Source organism: Atractosteus spatula, chromosome 1 (genome assembly GCF_055471065.1).
Source record: "Atractosteus spatula isolate fAtrSpa1 chromosome 1, fAtrSpa1.hap1, whole genome shotgun sequence".
NCBI lineage: Eukaryota > Metazoa > Chordata > Actinopteri > Semionotiformes > Lepisosteidae > Atractosteus > Atractosteus spatula.
The window spans coordinates 38,447,520-38,464,253 of record NC_142706.1 but is presented as its reverse complement, the minus strand read 5'-3'; the positions used below and the strand labels follow the sequence as shown (position 1 = coordinate 38,464,253).

The 16,734-nt window shown below is 35.3% G+C and overlaps 1 protein-coding gene across 10 annotated transcripts in view; it reads left to right on the top strand.

The window, feature by feature from the left end:
• ablim2 (actin binding LIM protein family, member 2) overlaps positions 1–16,734 on the top strand; it is a 105,157-nt gene that overhangs the window by 32,038 nt on the left and 56,385 nt on the right. For all 10 annotated transcript variants that reach the window (XM_088907303.1, XM_088907154.1, XM_088906906.1 and 7 more), the window contains exon 3: positions 15,889–16,072. In XM_088907303.1, coding sequence (XP_088763429.1) covers positions 15,889–16,072 — 184 coding nt within the window. The remainder of the gene's footprint in view (positions 1–15,888; positions 16,073–16,734) is intronic.

Sequence of the window (16,734 nt, the reverse complement as noted above, 5' to 3'; positions counted from 1 at the left end):
TTTCAGAGAACAAGAGAAAATAATGTGTAAAGATTCTACATGGCTGTTAATAGATTGTAAATGTCAACACCTAAAATAGTAGGTAAGAGAGTAAAAAACAGTTTAAAGACTAAGAAATTGAGTCCGTTTTACATATTCTTTGCATCTGATTACTTTATATCCTTTCTGAATATAATGTAAGGCAACAGAGGTGTAAAAAAACCCTGTAAAAAAATTATTTATATTGCAGTTTATAAATACCCTTGGCATGTTGTCAGGATGTTGTGGTTTGTTGGTCTTCTCCTCTTAAAAGGCCTTCCAGAAGCTACTCTTGGGCATTAGAGCCATGAAATATCATAAATACCGGCTTTAATGATTTGTATGGCTGTCCAGTGTGTTCAATTTTCATTTATTATTATCCAATTTGAAAACATTATAAATGGAATATATTTTCTAGCTTTTAACCCTGTTAATCAAACATAAGTGTTACAAATCCATCACTTAGCATGCAATCACTAACCAGTCCTGTTGTTTTACATCTGCCACGTATTACAAATATTTTAAAGTGTGTCAAGACAGGCTCATATTATATTATTAGTGAAGCTCAAATGGAGTGTCTTACCCATAATCATGAAATCCGTAAAGGAAACATGCAAAGCTAAAATTAGTTAAAATTAGCTAAAAATTAGCTGCGATTGACAGTATCGCTCTTTGTCTCTGGAATAGGCTATAGGTTTATGTGACACTAACCAAGAAAAACCAAGAAATGCAGAGATTTTGACAAAAATAAGTGGTTTCTGATAACGGATTAACTTAAAATGATAAATTTACAGACCAATGAATGTGTTCATGGTGATTCCCAGGAATGGAGCTCAGAAGGGGATATTGATTTACTTATGCATTTTGTGCAAATCAGTGTCCTAATGCATAAAACAGACAGTGTAATGTGTAGCTGTGTTTCCTTTCTATTTTAGTCTTTGCAGGACATACAAGCTTCATTTCCCTTTCTAAAAAAAGTATTAACAGATTGGAAGAGAATCTAAATGACATATAAGTCTGTCCTAGAAATGGCAAAGTAAATTGACACTTAAAATTCATTTTAAAACACAGTAGATAATTATTTTTGCAAATTCCATATTTCAAATTTTCACATTATTGACACTTATAGACAATTATTGAGTATGATTAAAATTTGGTTTTCGCAAAAACAAATGCAACATATGGTGTTAAACGGATGTTAAGGAGGAGATCATATTGTAATCTCACAATTACACTCTCTTACGTATAAATACTCACCTGGTGTCCAGAACTCTGTGCACATCTTTTCTAATACTTGTAGAGCCCCCCTCAGTCATTGATGTCTACTCTGCCCTGATGGTGTAAGTACACAACATCAGTCAGCACTTGATAAGGGCTCCTCATTCACACCCCTTCTGTCATTGGTGCTCGTGCCTTGCTTGTGGCCTACTGTGCCATGGCGATAGGTTTCCTACTCCATAACCCCCCACTGTGCTGGTGTCCAACTGGTGCTGTGTTGGTCCTCTGCTCTGAACTCAGCCAGGGCTGTGATTAATGCCAAGCAAATTAATGCAGAACACTAAAGTTTTAAGTATGATATCCCCTTATACTTGCTGACTCATTGTGTCATAATTAAAATTTTACTGAACTATTGAAATGGTGTTTTTAAACAAAAGTTCAGGAAGTGGACTAATTGTAATTTTGTACTTTCCCTCTCTTATGTATAAATACTTACCTGCTGTCGACAACTGTGCATGCATCTTTTCTAGCACCCCTCTGTCCACACCAAAGCAGCAGCAGCCTCGCTGGTTCATTCCTCATTTCATTCCTCATAAGTGAGTAGGGTTGTGACTGCTTTGACCTTCAGCCATGGCCGTCTTTTCCTTAGCCAAGCAAGCTACCACCAAAACCTAAAATATTACATACACCTAAAGTATTAAGAATATCATCATCTGGTCCACCAAGAAAACTAACAGAAGTATACCATTTTGTAATCTTGTGAAGTTTTTTACAACCTTCACAGAATATTGATGTTGATAAACTTTTAGAAATGTGGAACTTTGGACAATACACTTTCTCCATAACTGCATTGTACTGAACGTTTTGTTTCAGTGTGTAACCTCTTTTACTATGCAGGGGCAAGCATGGTGACCTCTAGAATGTTCAATAAACATTCTTATGCTTTGAGAAACTAACAAATGACTTAAAAGCATTAAGATGATTAAAATTCACATAATTTATTTTCAGTTTACACAGTATACATAGTATGCATTTCAACATTGTGCATTGAGAAATATGTTAAATTGATTTTTTGGTTATACTACTCCTTTTCATTCATCCATTATCTGAAAGCTGCTTATACCTGCCAAGGGTCAAAACAACACGGAGCTTATCTCAGAAGCACAAATTGTAAGGTAAGGCAACACCCTGGATGGGGTGTCAGTCCATCACAGGGCATCCACAAGTACAATTTAGAGACAAAAGTTGGCTTAGCTAACGCCAAGGTGAGAAGAAACTGGAGCAGCCAGAGAAAACATGCAGCTCTCACGCTTACTTACTTTATTGCCCCACATGGGAAATTCAGTTTACAGGCAGGTAAAACATGTAATACAATACATAATACATTAAACACAACATGACAAATTATTAAACAAATAAGAAACATGCATTTGGTGAGACAAACAAGTTAGCATCTTATGAAATCTTCACAATTTAGAAAAAAACAAACATGTTGGGTCTTCAGTGTGTGAGATAAATACATAAGATATAAGATACATGCATAATGAAACAATAAATTGATTAAAAAATGCAATCAGTTCTACAAATTATACAGGTCTGTACAAGGGTTGGAGATGGCAGTCAGTGATTCTTTTGGCCTTCCGCACTGTTTTGTATAGATTGTGGAGTTGTAAGGCAGCAGTGCTAGCTGCTTCACCACAGAGCTGCCTACATTTTTGTACTTTTCTATCTCATTTAAATTCATACCTACTAAAAACTCTCTTGACGTGTACCAGGATTTTACTGTGTATATCAAGGTTTAGTTATAGTTTATCAATTGTGGTAATAAATTAGGAGATGATCATATACAGTCTACACTGTTGTAATATTCCTTGTAAAGCGATATTTTCCATTGAATGACCTTCCTTGACTATTGTTTGTCAATGAGTGATTTTTTTTCTGGAAAGGAGAATCGCTTCAGCACAGACTTCCCAAATAACCTCTTTCACAAATGGTTTGTCCACCATGTTAGGAAATTGACCTCTAGAATCCTCTAGACAGTAGCTGTTAGCACCAGCTACCATTAGTTTTTTAGCTCTAAGTAAATGCTTCAGACATGCATCCTGGCTCAGTTCATACACTGGTCTATTGCTGTCACTATGTCTTCTGACAAGATCCACTTAGCAGATGGTTCTGTGCTTGTTGCCACTCAGTAACAAAAGTATTTTTGCAAACCGAGTAGCTGTATACTACTGCTGTCTTTTTATATGCCATAGTTCACTGTAGATTCATTATGTTGTCATGGGACAGTAAAATATGTATCATTATTCTATCAATTACCTACATGCTATGCCCATGAATTCTATTGCAGTGAAATTGAATGACAGATGTGACTTTATTAAGCAACAGTTGAATGACTTGTTTATTTACAGTATATTGAATTGATAGCATTCTGGGTTAATTAGAAAAACATGTATAGGAACAGATTGCAACCAGCAGGCCGGTGGATTCAAGTTGTGTGCAGAGCCATGAATACCAAGACTAACTGATATCTCTAACACTCAAGACTTTGTGCTAAAAATTTTAAGAGGTCACATTATACTAATTTACTGTTTTTGATAAATATTTTTTATTAAAATCTTCAGACACAATTTAGAATATACTATACAGTGATGGTGTTGTGATTTATTTTCATTTATTGATATTAAAATATCTTCATGAAAATCAAGTACATAAAAAGTTGACTCAAATTTTATGTCATTGCCATGTCATTACTTGGTAACACAGGAAGGAATATTTATTTCTCTTGTATTGGTTATTTAAATAATTAGTTTGTTAATTTTTTATTAACAAAAAGAACCATTCTAGAGAGAAGCTACTTTATAAGAGTTGCTGTTTAGACTACAGAAAATTGTACAGAAAATCTGATACAACAACTTTGAGAAAACCTTTAGAAAAAGATATAGGCTTTTCAATAACCTTCGAGAATATTGTAAAACCATTATTCTTCCATCTCAGAAATATAACCAGACTACACCAGACCAGCAGAAAAACTGGTCAACACATTTTTTGTTTTAGAATTGCTTCATCCAATCCAATGTTTTGTAACTCTCCCATGAAGCCCAGATTTGTTAAGCATCTGGGCAACTGCTGTCATACAATATGTACACATTCTCCCGTTTCAACTGTGGAATTCTTATAATTACTTTAGAGTTGTCTTAGACCTCTTCGTGGTGTCCCACGATTAGTACCCTTCTAGCCCAGATACTACGTTTTTGAGGATGCCCTGTTCTATACAGATTCACGGTTGTGCCTTATTTTCTTGATTTCTTTAAAATGGGCTTTACTGTACTTTCGGAGATATCCAGTGCCTTGTAAATTTTCTTAAACCCTTCTTCTGATTGGTGCTTTTCAATAACCCGATCCCAGATTTACTTTGAAATTTCCTTTGTCCTCATGATGTAGTTTTTGTTGGGAGATGTGCTAATCAACTGTGGGACCTCCCAGAAAGAGGTGTATTTAACCTGAACTCATGTGAAACACCTTAACTGTAAACACACACCTTAACACCTTAACACACAGGTGGACTCCATTCATCTAATTATGTGACTTCTAAGACAATTAGTTGCACCATACTGTATGTACAGTAGGTGTGTCATAGCAAAGGGCGTGAATACTTATGCAATCAGTTATTTGGTGCAGTGCAGTGGCTCTGTGGCTAAGGATCTGCGCCTGTGGCTGGAAGACTGCCGGTTCATTTCCCGCAGCCTGCAGAGGAATCCTACTCTGTTGGACCCCTGAGCAAGGCCCTTAACCCCAACTGCTCCAGGGGCGTCATATAAATGGCTGACCCTGTGCTCTGACCCCAAGCTTCTCTCCCTGTCTGTGTGTCTCATGGAGAGCAAGTTGGGGTATGCGAAAAGACAAATTCCTAATACAAGAAATTGTATATGGCCAATAAAGTGATCTGATCTTATTTTCTGTTTTGCATTTATTGTTAATTTAGGGTAATCGGTAGACTTTTGTTTTCACTTTGGCATTACTTTGATTGCTTATTATTACATTGATTGCTTTGTGATTGCTTTGTGATTGGCAATAATACTAATCAAATATATTATGATATTGTAATAAATATACTTGAATAGCATAAAATGTGAAAACATCCAAGGGGGTGAATACGTGTGGTAGCCACTGTACACAATATGGAGAAGCGATTAAAAAGGCTAACAAAATGTTAGAATATATAGTTAAAAGCATAGATTTGAAATCAAAACATGTTATGTTAAAATTGTATAATGCACTTGTAAGACCTCATTTAGAGTATTGTGTTTAGGTTTTGTCACCATCTTACTGTATATCATACTGTATGTACTGCTGTAGAATCAATCCAGAGAAGACCAGCAAGATCTATTATGGGGCTTAAAGGAATGTCCTAGCCTGAGAGGCTGAATTAACTGCATCTTTTTAATCTCAAACAGATAAGACTAAAAGAAGACCTGATTCAAATATATACAGTATATATACAGTACTTGAGTAATTTAAGTAATATTCAATGCATTGCAAATGTATTCAGACTTTTCCAATGATGCCCCTTTTTGTTGAATTACAAATTATATACTGTATGCATGAAAATGTTTATGGATGAAAAAAGTTAGAAAGTAACATAAAGCTGCAAAGAAAAATAAAAATATATAATATGTTGATCACAAAAGTATTTACTCTTTTGCTATGGCAAGATTAAATCAATTTGATAGGTCATACAGTTAGTTGATTGATCTCTTTCTGTGTAAAATAATAGTGGTTCAGAATAAATATACTTGTTTAATTGACATTTTTTAGACAGGTAGTGCATTTAAAGTAGCGATTCAACCATGAAGACAAAAGAGTTTTCAAAACCACCATATATAATGTACTGTATATGTTATTGTACCTTTTCATTGCTTATTATAATCCTTTAATGTTTAATTCTGTCTTGAGAAAACAAAAAGATAATACTTCTTTGGAAGAAAAAAAGCTTTAAAAATAAAATTGTATATTTTTTTCAGCTATATTTTTACCTACTTAATAAGCTTGAGGAGAACAGAGCACTTATAATACTGTAATGTAATGTATTCTATTATTATGTTTTACAGATAAAAAATGTATGACTGTTGTCTCATACTAAAGCTTTGAAAATTCAAAATGACAGCTTTACAAGGCCAGACTGTCTTGATAATATTCCAGAAGTAACTCTTTAAATATTAAAACATTTCCTGAATGCACTTTGGGTTTATTTGGTGCTTGCTGCTCAGGAGGATTAATTCCTTAACTTCCTTTTTTAAAAATAAAATTGAGTTTCTCCAAATAAATATTGACCCATGATGACTGTCCCATTGATCCATTGCTGAATGTAGATGACTGTGTTTACTCAAGTTAAAAATAGAATCCACATTCAATATAATGTGTGTATTGAGTAATGCCTTTACATTAATACCAGTGTTTTTTCTAAGCTCTAAGTGTTCCGATATTGCAAAGTTTTCATGGATAGTCTGTTGCTAAGGTACGTGACATGACATGGTAGACAGGAGCTACTGTATTGAGAGTTTGTTTTGTCAGGCTAGGTGTGAATTTTTGTAGGCCTCTTTTTGATCACCACAGTATCCCTTCTCCACCATTATTTTACCAAATTACAAAAAATGAGCACTGAGAAGCATGAACTTCTGAAAGATGGGATGTGGAGTGTAAGCAAACCTATTCATCTTGTGATGATTTAATCAGTCGCTCATAACAGTGAAGATAAATGTTCAGCAATCTGCTCCGTTTGTCAGTGTTAGATGTATCAAATGCTCTTGTATCAGTTTTACGTATCTTGGCTTTAGCACAAGCTCACCATTTCCAGTTGTCTTTTTGACCTGAGAGTGGATGGATGTTTGCCTGTTATGCCTTCCAGCATTTAGGGGCAGCAACATCCTTCCAGCATTTTACGGGACAGGGTTGTTAGCCTTGTGCCCAACCTCCAACATGGAGGACATGGCGCCCGATGTAGCACACAAACTCACTACCCTGAGATTATGAGTTTCATGCTCTACCAACAGAGCTAGTTGAGGCCACTTGACGGAGAGTAACCATATCTAAAAGAGAGAATTAGGATATTCTGAAAGCAATTGTGGAAAATTGAACTAGGAAACAAGAGAGGATTTACAGAATCTCTTATTATATATTGTGGTCTGGTAAAGACTTCCCCTGGCTCCTTTCTTGTAAAACAAGCTGCGACTCATTTATATTAAAGATGTTCACAATGGTGTTGCCAATAATCCATGACATGTCTTTCTGGGTTTATGTTGGGCTGTGTGTTGGTCAGTCTGCTATGCATGTCATACAGTACAGTATTCCTGCAGATAATTAAAAAAAATAAATTGAAACATTTTAAATAAATCATTAAAAACAAAAATAATTAGACTTACCTGCAGCACTCTTAGTTTATAGCTTACTTCTTCTGAACATTCTTTTTTTAATCCCTTCTGCTAGGTACTGAGGATTAATTAGGTACAGGTAGATGGAACTTTTAAGAATGAGTTTAAAGTCCCTTCAGCACTATTGAAGGGTTTTAAAAAGGATGTTTGGATGCAAATCAAGAGCAGTAACTAAGTAGTTCATCCTCATGCAGAAAATTGTGTTGCCTTGCAACATATTGTTGCCTAGCAACAAAGAAGATATTGTTGCTCTAGACAGAATCCACAGGGGAAGAAAGTATCTCCTAATTGAGAGGTTTATTTGTGGTTACATTTTTTTAAAAATTATATTACCGGTAGTAGTTGAGGAGTATTGACGATTTTCTGAAATACAGGTACTTGAACGAATGAAATTCTTGGATGAGTATGAATAGCATGGTGAACTAAATATATTGTTCTTGCTTGCTAACACTCTAATGTTGTTAATGCAGGTAAAGAATTTACTTGGTTTGCATTCTCAAACTTTGTTCTATACATGTATATATAAAAAAAAGAAATGTGTACTTTGAGTTGTGTTTAATTTGTACATTTTCTATTATGTAAATTGTTATTTCAAATTGTAATTGTATTCCACAGGAAGTGAGCTTATCAACTGGTATTTTTCTATTAACTTACTTCTGTTCCAGGGAATTTTCTTTAATATTACTGAAGAATTACTAAAGAATTTCAGGATGTGGAAGTATTTTTTAGACAACTGTTCAAGTACATAACTTCAATGAGTTCTTTACAATATTTTCATTAGGAAATATTTTCATCTGAAACTAAAAACAGCTGAGATACTCAAAAATGGTACAAAAACCTCATTTTGGAAGGCAGATAATAATTTGATGATCTCATGTTATGAAGTTACAAATAACAGACTATGTTCTGAGTGGAAAATGTGAGTGCGGAATGGAAAGTGCAGTAGAATTTTGAAAATACGAGAGATATTGGAAATAACAGAGTGCAGGTATTTTATTCATAAATGCTTAAACATGGAAAGTCAAATGTCTACCAGAACCTGATTATTTTTTGTAACAGTTGTTATATGAATGTGTATAAGCATTGTTTATACACAAAATATGACTACAGGACCTTTTCGATGTTGGTGTTACTATTTAATATAACCAGTTTTACTGTACAGTCCTACTGTAGTCATCTACTAACCTCTGAAATATTACGGTTAATAAAACTGATCTGACAGGCTGATTTATGACCCCAGGAAGTGCTAAAGCTTCCAATCTTCAGATGTTAGCAGATCACAAATCCCAAGAACACAGGGCTAAGCTGATTTGATCTCCACTTGGCCTAAACTGGCTTTCCCCCTCTTGCTAATACTGGTGAGACAAGGAAAAGAAGAGTCTTAGTCGCTATAAAGTATTGTATTGCAGCCAAACCAAGCTTGTAGGTTTGTGTCATGTCCCTCTTGTTCAGTTGGCTCACCATTCATGCTAGAATTCCATTATTGTGCATTTGTGGTGGGAATAGTGTATAATGAGTTTATTACTCTTGGGCAACGCTCTTGAAACATTCTTAGGAAAAAAACTTTCAATTTTGTTCTGACTTGTGGTGTTGCTATTTACAATACTTTTCTGTATTGAATTGTTTAGTCCCCTTTTATGAACAATGCACAGTAAGCATCATATTTTTTTCTGTTATTTTTTTGCATTTTGTGTATTCATTATTAATGAAACATATTTGTGTGCTACTCATCATTTGGTTTTTTTGTACATTAAAATATGTTTTCATATATACATACAGTATATACGATGGGACAGTAGCACAGTGTTAGCATTGCCAACTCACAACACTGGAGCCCAGGGTTCGGTTCTGGACCTGGGGTGCTATCTGGGTGGAGTTTGTATGTTCTCCCTGTGTTTGCATGGGTTTTCACTGGGTGCTCCCGTTTTGTCCCTCAGTCCAAAGACATGCAGGAAGATTAATTGACTTCTGGGAAAACTGGCCCTGGTGTGAGTCTGTGTGTCTGTCCTGGATGGATTGGAATCCCATCCAGGGTGTATCCTGCCTTGTGCTTGTTGCTTGCTGGAATAGGCTCCAGCTCCCCTGGGACGCTGTGTTAAATACAGTGATTTGGAAAATTGATGGATGGATATACACATATTTGTGTATATTTATATTATTTACATAGGTGTTCTTATTTAGCTTGGAAAGCAGATTTAGCTCATTTTAACTTTTATCAAGGTACAAGCAAAAATTTGCATCAGACTTTTACACCTGAATCTTAGTTAAAAGAAGAGTTAACAGAACTGAACTTTTTTAGTTATGATGGAATTAAATTCAAGTATTCAAAATCTTCAAAGGCATTGAAAAAGGCAGCCCAATAAGGTAATGTGACTGTGTGGGACTTTCTCAACAGTGAAACCAGAGGATACAAGTGGAAATTGTAGGTGTATGGAGCATACTTGTTGTGGAGATGTTATCCTGACTTTTTTGAATAAAGGTCTGTGTGAGAGCCTGGCATTAATTAACAACTACCTACCAAACAGGGTAGATGAGCTGAATGGTCTCCACTCTTCTGTTCTTGTGGTTATTCTCAAACACATACTCTACTGTTACTATCTGTAACACATATACTCTATCAAAAAATGTTGTTGTCCTTTAAAAGCAATTTGTCAGCCTGCAGCAAGATTTTATTCTTAGTTTCCTGAAAATGTCAAAAACACTCTGTTTAAACTTAACAGGTTCAAAAAGATCAATCTATCATAAATTAATACTTTTCTTGAGCACACAGACCCTACACTTTAGACTGAGGAGCTCATTCACTTTTCCTGATGTTAGGTTTAGTTCTGGTTATACTGTATTTTAGTTTTCCAAAATTGAATATTTGGTATTTTAATATTAAGTACTTCAACATTTTTTATGTAATACTCATATATGGATTATTTATTATTTATTACTATTTATTATTATAAGATTCTTTGCTGATCAAGTCTTTTTTCGCTCTACAGGAAAAGCCAAGATGGATCACGTTATGCACTTATAACAGAAAGATTTTACATCATTCATTTGCTGTTTTATTCCAGTGTGTTAGTCTATAGTGTTAGCTCAACTAACTAGTAATAATGAAAACAATCCTGTCAAACTGTAAAATGTGTAGAGATGTCATCCAGGTTAAAAAAATGCTTTTGCTTTTATTTATAAATAGGCTACCATTGATAGATGTACTATTTATATGCATGGATAAAGCTCATAGAATTCATATAAACTTTGTGATGCACAAGAAAATGGTAAAGTTACAGAGCGGGGTTATTACAATAGGCTTCTTGTGGAATATCTTTACAGTATCTGTCACATCACTATTAATTGCTAAACCTTTCTTAGTGTTTACATATAAGTGATGAGTCCAATTTTTGTTGGCATAAACAGCAAAGTTGTGTAAATGACTAGGAAGGAACACATTTACAGTAATTCACCATCTAGTCTGAATTTACTGTATTTGCTCCTGTTTTTTTTAAATTAAACAAGTGCAGACTGTAGTGTTTTAAAGAACCCCCTAAGAGCTGCTGGTGATACTAGTGCTTATAAAGAGTAAGCTGCTTCAAACACAAGCACTGAGGGCCAAGTCGTGTACAATTGCTCGCGAGCTGCAACATTCCAGACTGGGGTTTGGCTTGGCAGCAATCCTCGGTTGAGACTAGCAGGTCCAAAGATGGAGATAAGGAGGAGATATGAACTCCGAAGAATGAATAAAGCGAAACTGATACACTGGAATTCTGTTGCCAAAGCGTGTGAAGTGCAGTCTGTTGCATTGCCTAATGGGAAACGCCTGATAGTAAAACACCATGGTGCCTTGTGTAGTAGTTCGATAGCTCTATGAGATGTATTGTAGAAAAGAATTGCTCAAATGGCAACTTTTGTGTGCTGCCCTGGGAGAAATGAATCTGAGCTTTCTTTAATGCCAATGTGAGTAGCAGAACTGCAGTGAGGCAGGGGCACATGCGTGAAAAGACTGGGCTTGTGTCTGTGGTTATTTTAACTGTGCCCAGGGATGAGGCAAGGTTGCCTGGAAAGGAAAAAGGGGTGTATCAGTAACTCAGTAACAAGGAGTGTTTTTTTGTTTATCAGACCTAAACCATCTGCCAGGCTATAAATAGCCTAGGTTGAAAGGCAATCTTTGTAACTTGATAAAGCAACCTGAGTTTATATATACAGTGTAATCACTACATCTCATGTTACCTGACTGTGAGGATATTGACTGACAGAGACACTAGTGCTGAGATTTTTAAATTCAGGGAATTATAAAAGAAACAAACTTTACATTATTTTAAGCATTAATGCTGCAGAGACTGCAGGGATAACTCAAATGTCTTTTGACTATTGTAGATGTTAGCATTTATGAATAATAATTTTATGGAAATATACGTTTGACTACCGTGGGGCCATTATAACATGTTTTCCATGTTAGCTACTCCTATACAGTACCTGCCTGCTTATCCTTATAAGCAATATCAAAACAGTATTTACTATATAGATGTGGGTAAAAACAAATATTTGTAACTACAGTATATGTTTTTTTCACTGAATGTTTAATTCCTTGATTAGACACAGAACAAATATTTTGTTACCTTGTTAAACATTTTTGTTTTGTTTTTCTTGCTCTTGGAAAATATGTTCTACAATATGGAAGAATCTATGTTCTGAGCTATAGAGAGATGTCAATGCGGTTGATAAGGCTCTGGACTCCTAACTCAGTTGTAGAAATTCATATAACAGATTCTATTCATATAATTGCGTATAACAAAATCAGTAATTGTTATCTCTGCAGGGTGCTTTGTATAAATGTGTCAGCCAAATAAATGAATAAGAAGACAACCACAATAAAATGAATGTTACTAGGAGAGGTCCAGTTTAAATGTACTGAACAATGTGAAATGGATAGATCAAAGATAATTCCATTACAGTAATATTTGTTTGTAACATTTTGCCACAAAACCTCTGATAAGCTCCTATTGTTTTTTTTTCATTGTTTAAGGAAGTTATATCAGGGGGTTCTGGATGCAATCCAATCATTTGTGAAATGTTCTGGCAACAGGAGCTATGTTTCTGTGTTACATTGTGTACCAACGCCAGTTATAGGAAAGCAACATTGGAAAATATTTCGAATATTTCCTGAGAATTATTCCTGCATTTTTCTGCGAATTTATTGAAACGGTCACTTTTGACAGTTTTTCCAGGACCAAGTGTGAATAACAACTTCACCAGAGGCTACCAGTAGAGTGGATGTGTCAGATGACACTCTGGCTCTGAATTTTCCTTCACAATATTATTATTACAGGAGTTCATTAAGACTGAATAAAGAATATGTTCTTTAAAAGTCTTAATGTAAATTAAAATATAAACAACAAATGTTCATCTGCAGTATTCTGTGATTTTTGCACACGAGATGTGTATTTTTTTTTGTAAATTTGGAATGCTTTGCTGTGCTGGGCAGCAGTGTAATTTATTACGTAAACCTAGAAATATACCCCTCAAAACCCTGGGAAACATCAAGAGGAGTGATGTGAAGTGGTATGCTTGAAATCCTCCCCTCAAGTAGAACGGAAGAACAGATCATACACAATGTTTTGATTCCTCTCCGCATCTGGCGCAGTTATTCCTTTCTTGTGTTTACAGCAATATGATGTAAGATGTAATGGTTTGAATAAAAGGTCAAAAACATGACTTCTTGTACCTTGGCCTCACCCTGTGTTTCACATGAAGGCCTGCATATTACTGACAATGATTAAGTTCAATAAAAGCACAAAGATGTTTAGGAGCACCCTGCATCTGGTTTTCAGCTGTTGTTTCCTTCCTCCCATACCTCCCCAAAGAGCTGAAGTCATGTAATGTTTTTGTGTAACAGATTGTTCCTCATAATATACTGTAGCTTGTCACCCCATGAGCATAATGGATAAAGAATTGTCTAATGTCTCCCAGATAAACTGGATATCAGTGTTACTTCTCATTTCTTGATTCCTCATTTCACTAGTGCTGGAGCTTTTTTTGAAGTGTACAGTATGCATGAGCTGCTGAAGGAGAACCACTGGTATCACACTTTTACTTATATATTATTATAATGGCATCATCCATGACAGCCATCAATAATGTTCCTTAATAATTACATTAAACCTAAGTAAATGATGTAACATCATTTTAAATCCACCACTCAATCGTAAGATGTCTTATATAAGTTAATCTTTCATCAGTAATTTAAAAATAGAAATTTAAGTTCAATCTGCTGTTTATTGGTTTTGTTTTTGTGTCAGATAAAGTTTGATTCTGATTTGTAGAAAACTGATCTGTGAAATAAAATCAGACAATGAAGAGTATCTGTACTAATTTACAGGGCCTTGCAAAAGTATTCTGACCTTTGAACAGTTTTCACATGTTTCATGATACTTTGAAGTAGTAACTAATATTTGTTATATATACAACCTACAATACTCCATGCATTTAAAGCAAAAAACAAAATGAAATAATTAAATTGATCATCTGGAAAGAAAAATCTAAAAGTATTCAAACATATGGCCAACAGAAATGAATTTACAGTAGGTCCACAAAATTACCTGAACTAACCACACAATTAGTTGAGTGGCATCTGTGTGCAGTAATAGTAGTTTACAAAATATCAGAATCCAAACATCTACATTTCTACCTCAGTCAGGTATTGAACTTCAAGCAAAAATTCAAGAATGAAGACCAAGGATCTTTCAAAACAACTCAAACCCAACATAGTACAGTACCTGTACGTCACTCAGTTAACACCATCCCTACTCTCTACAATGAAAGTTGCAGCATTATGTTACAGTTCTGCTTCTCATCAGCAGGGACTGGGAAGCGGGTCAAGACTGGTGGGAATGCAAATGGAGCAAAGTACTGGCAAATCTTATTGGAAACCTGCTTCTAACCTAAAACTGCAGCAAAAATTCACCTTTCAACAATGACCCAAAATGTAAGGCCAAAGCTACTCCTTAGTGGCCTAAAAATAAAAAAGTAAATGTCCTGGAGTGGTCTGGTCAAAGTCCAACTTGAATTGTGTTAAGAATCTGTGGAAAGACATGAAACCTGCTGTCCATAAGTAATACCAACTTGAGAGAGCCAAGATCTGCCAAGAAGAAGGGGCGAAAATTGAATGAAACCAGTGTACAACGTTTTGTAGAGACTGACCCAAAGTGACTTACTGTAACTGCTGCCCAAGGTGTTTCCTCCAAATACTCATTTCATGAGTCTGAATACTCCTGAGGTTTTGCTGACATTTACTGTAGCTCATCTTCCTTTCAGAAGCCGTCATTTTATTCACGTTTTGAATAAAGTAGAATGTGTATGCCTCTTTTTGTAATTTCGTAAAATGGAACTTCATAGGGACGACACAGTGATGCAGTGGTCAGTACTGCTGCCTTGCAGCTCTGGGGCCCTGCATGCAGTTCTTGGAATGCTGTGTGCATAGAGTTTGGTATGTTTTCACTGTGTTCATTTGGGTTTCCTCTGGGTACTCCATTTTCTTCCCACAGTCCAAAGATATACCTGTAGGTTAATTGATTTCTGGAAAAATGGGCCCTGGTTTGAGTGTGTGTGTGTTTGTGTCCATGTGTGGTCTCTGATGGACTGGTGTCCTATCCAGGGTGTACCCTGTTTTGTGTCTTTTGCTTGCCAGGATAGGTTCCAGCTCCCCCATGACTCAGTATTCAGTAAAGTGGTAAGAAAATGCATGCATGGATGAAAACACCGTTGGAAGGGTCTTTGTGTTTTGCAAGGCACTGTGAATAGAGAGCCTGCTGAAAAAAAGGAATAATTTAGCTTAAGTGGTAAATCTTTCTGGTAGAAACCTGGAAAATAAATATGCATAGGCTGAAAAAATCAAATGAAATCCTGTTTCTGCAAGAAATTCTTCTTGGAAAAAAAAACATCTAACAATTTAAATATTATATTTCGTAATTAAGTGTTTTGTAGTGACTGCTTAAGACAGTAGACTCATAAACTTAATTCCATATGTATTTGACAAATTATTTTAGAATTTGTTTCATTACTTCATTCAAAATTTGCTTTTTTTTGTTTTGTAAGCCATGCCCTTTGACTCTACATGTGTATTAAAATATTTATCAAAAAAGCTAAGCTGGGCTCACATTTTGATACTGCTGTCATACTGCTGACCAAGTTGTGTTATTGCTCACTGATTCATGGTAAACTTGTTTTCTCTTTTCAGTGTGTGGCTGTGATTTGGCCCAGGGTGGTTTTTTCGTACGCCAAGGAGAGTACATTTGTACCTTGGATTACCAGAGGCTGTATGGAACACGCTGCTTTAGCTGTGATGAGTTTATAGAAGGGGAGGTGGTTTCTGCTCTGGGGAAAACCTATCACCCAAAGTGCTTCGTCTGTGCTGTTTGCAGGTGAGGACATTTTTGTTTCTTTTTCTACAATTCAAGGAACATTTCCAAATAATTTTTGATGACTTCTTAATAAGGTGTATACTGCGTAGGTGCTGTTTGGGATCAGTATAGTCAGTATATCTGTTGACTGAGATGGGTATAGGTTGTTTTGCCTTTATGCAAAATACCTTTTATTTTACATTGTTCACCATAAACCTTAAGATATGTTTCACTTCAAATTTAACTACTAAGTGTTAGTTATTTTTAGAAGGTAGATTACACCATTTGTTCTATTATTATATATGAATTTTGTTTTTGAACACTATGGCTAGATTTCAGCAGCTGTCTTTGCTGTATGGAATTGTGTGTAAGATAAATTATCTTAGTGTTTCTGTATTTGTGAAGTAATCTCTTCATTGGAAATGTGAATGTTCACTTGACTAATTGACTGTATTTGGAAGCAGTCTAATGTAAGGCAGAGCCATTACCAAAGAGTTTGAAAGTCATGAGCAGAGAAGCATGGCAGAATATTTCTTTTGCAATAAGTACAGTACATTGAAATTAATGTAAAGCCTTAAAACACTTAGGAAACAAAATATCACGATTTTCAAGTGAAAAACATGTAGAATACAAAAAATGCTGTTTTCCTAGAATTCGTTTTTTTAATGCATCATGAGCAAGCA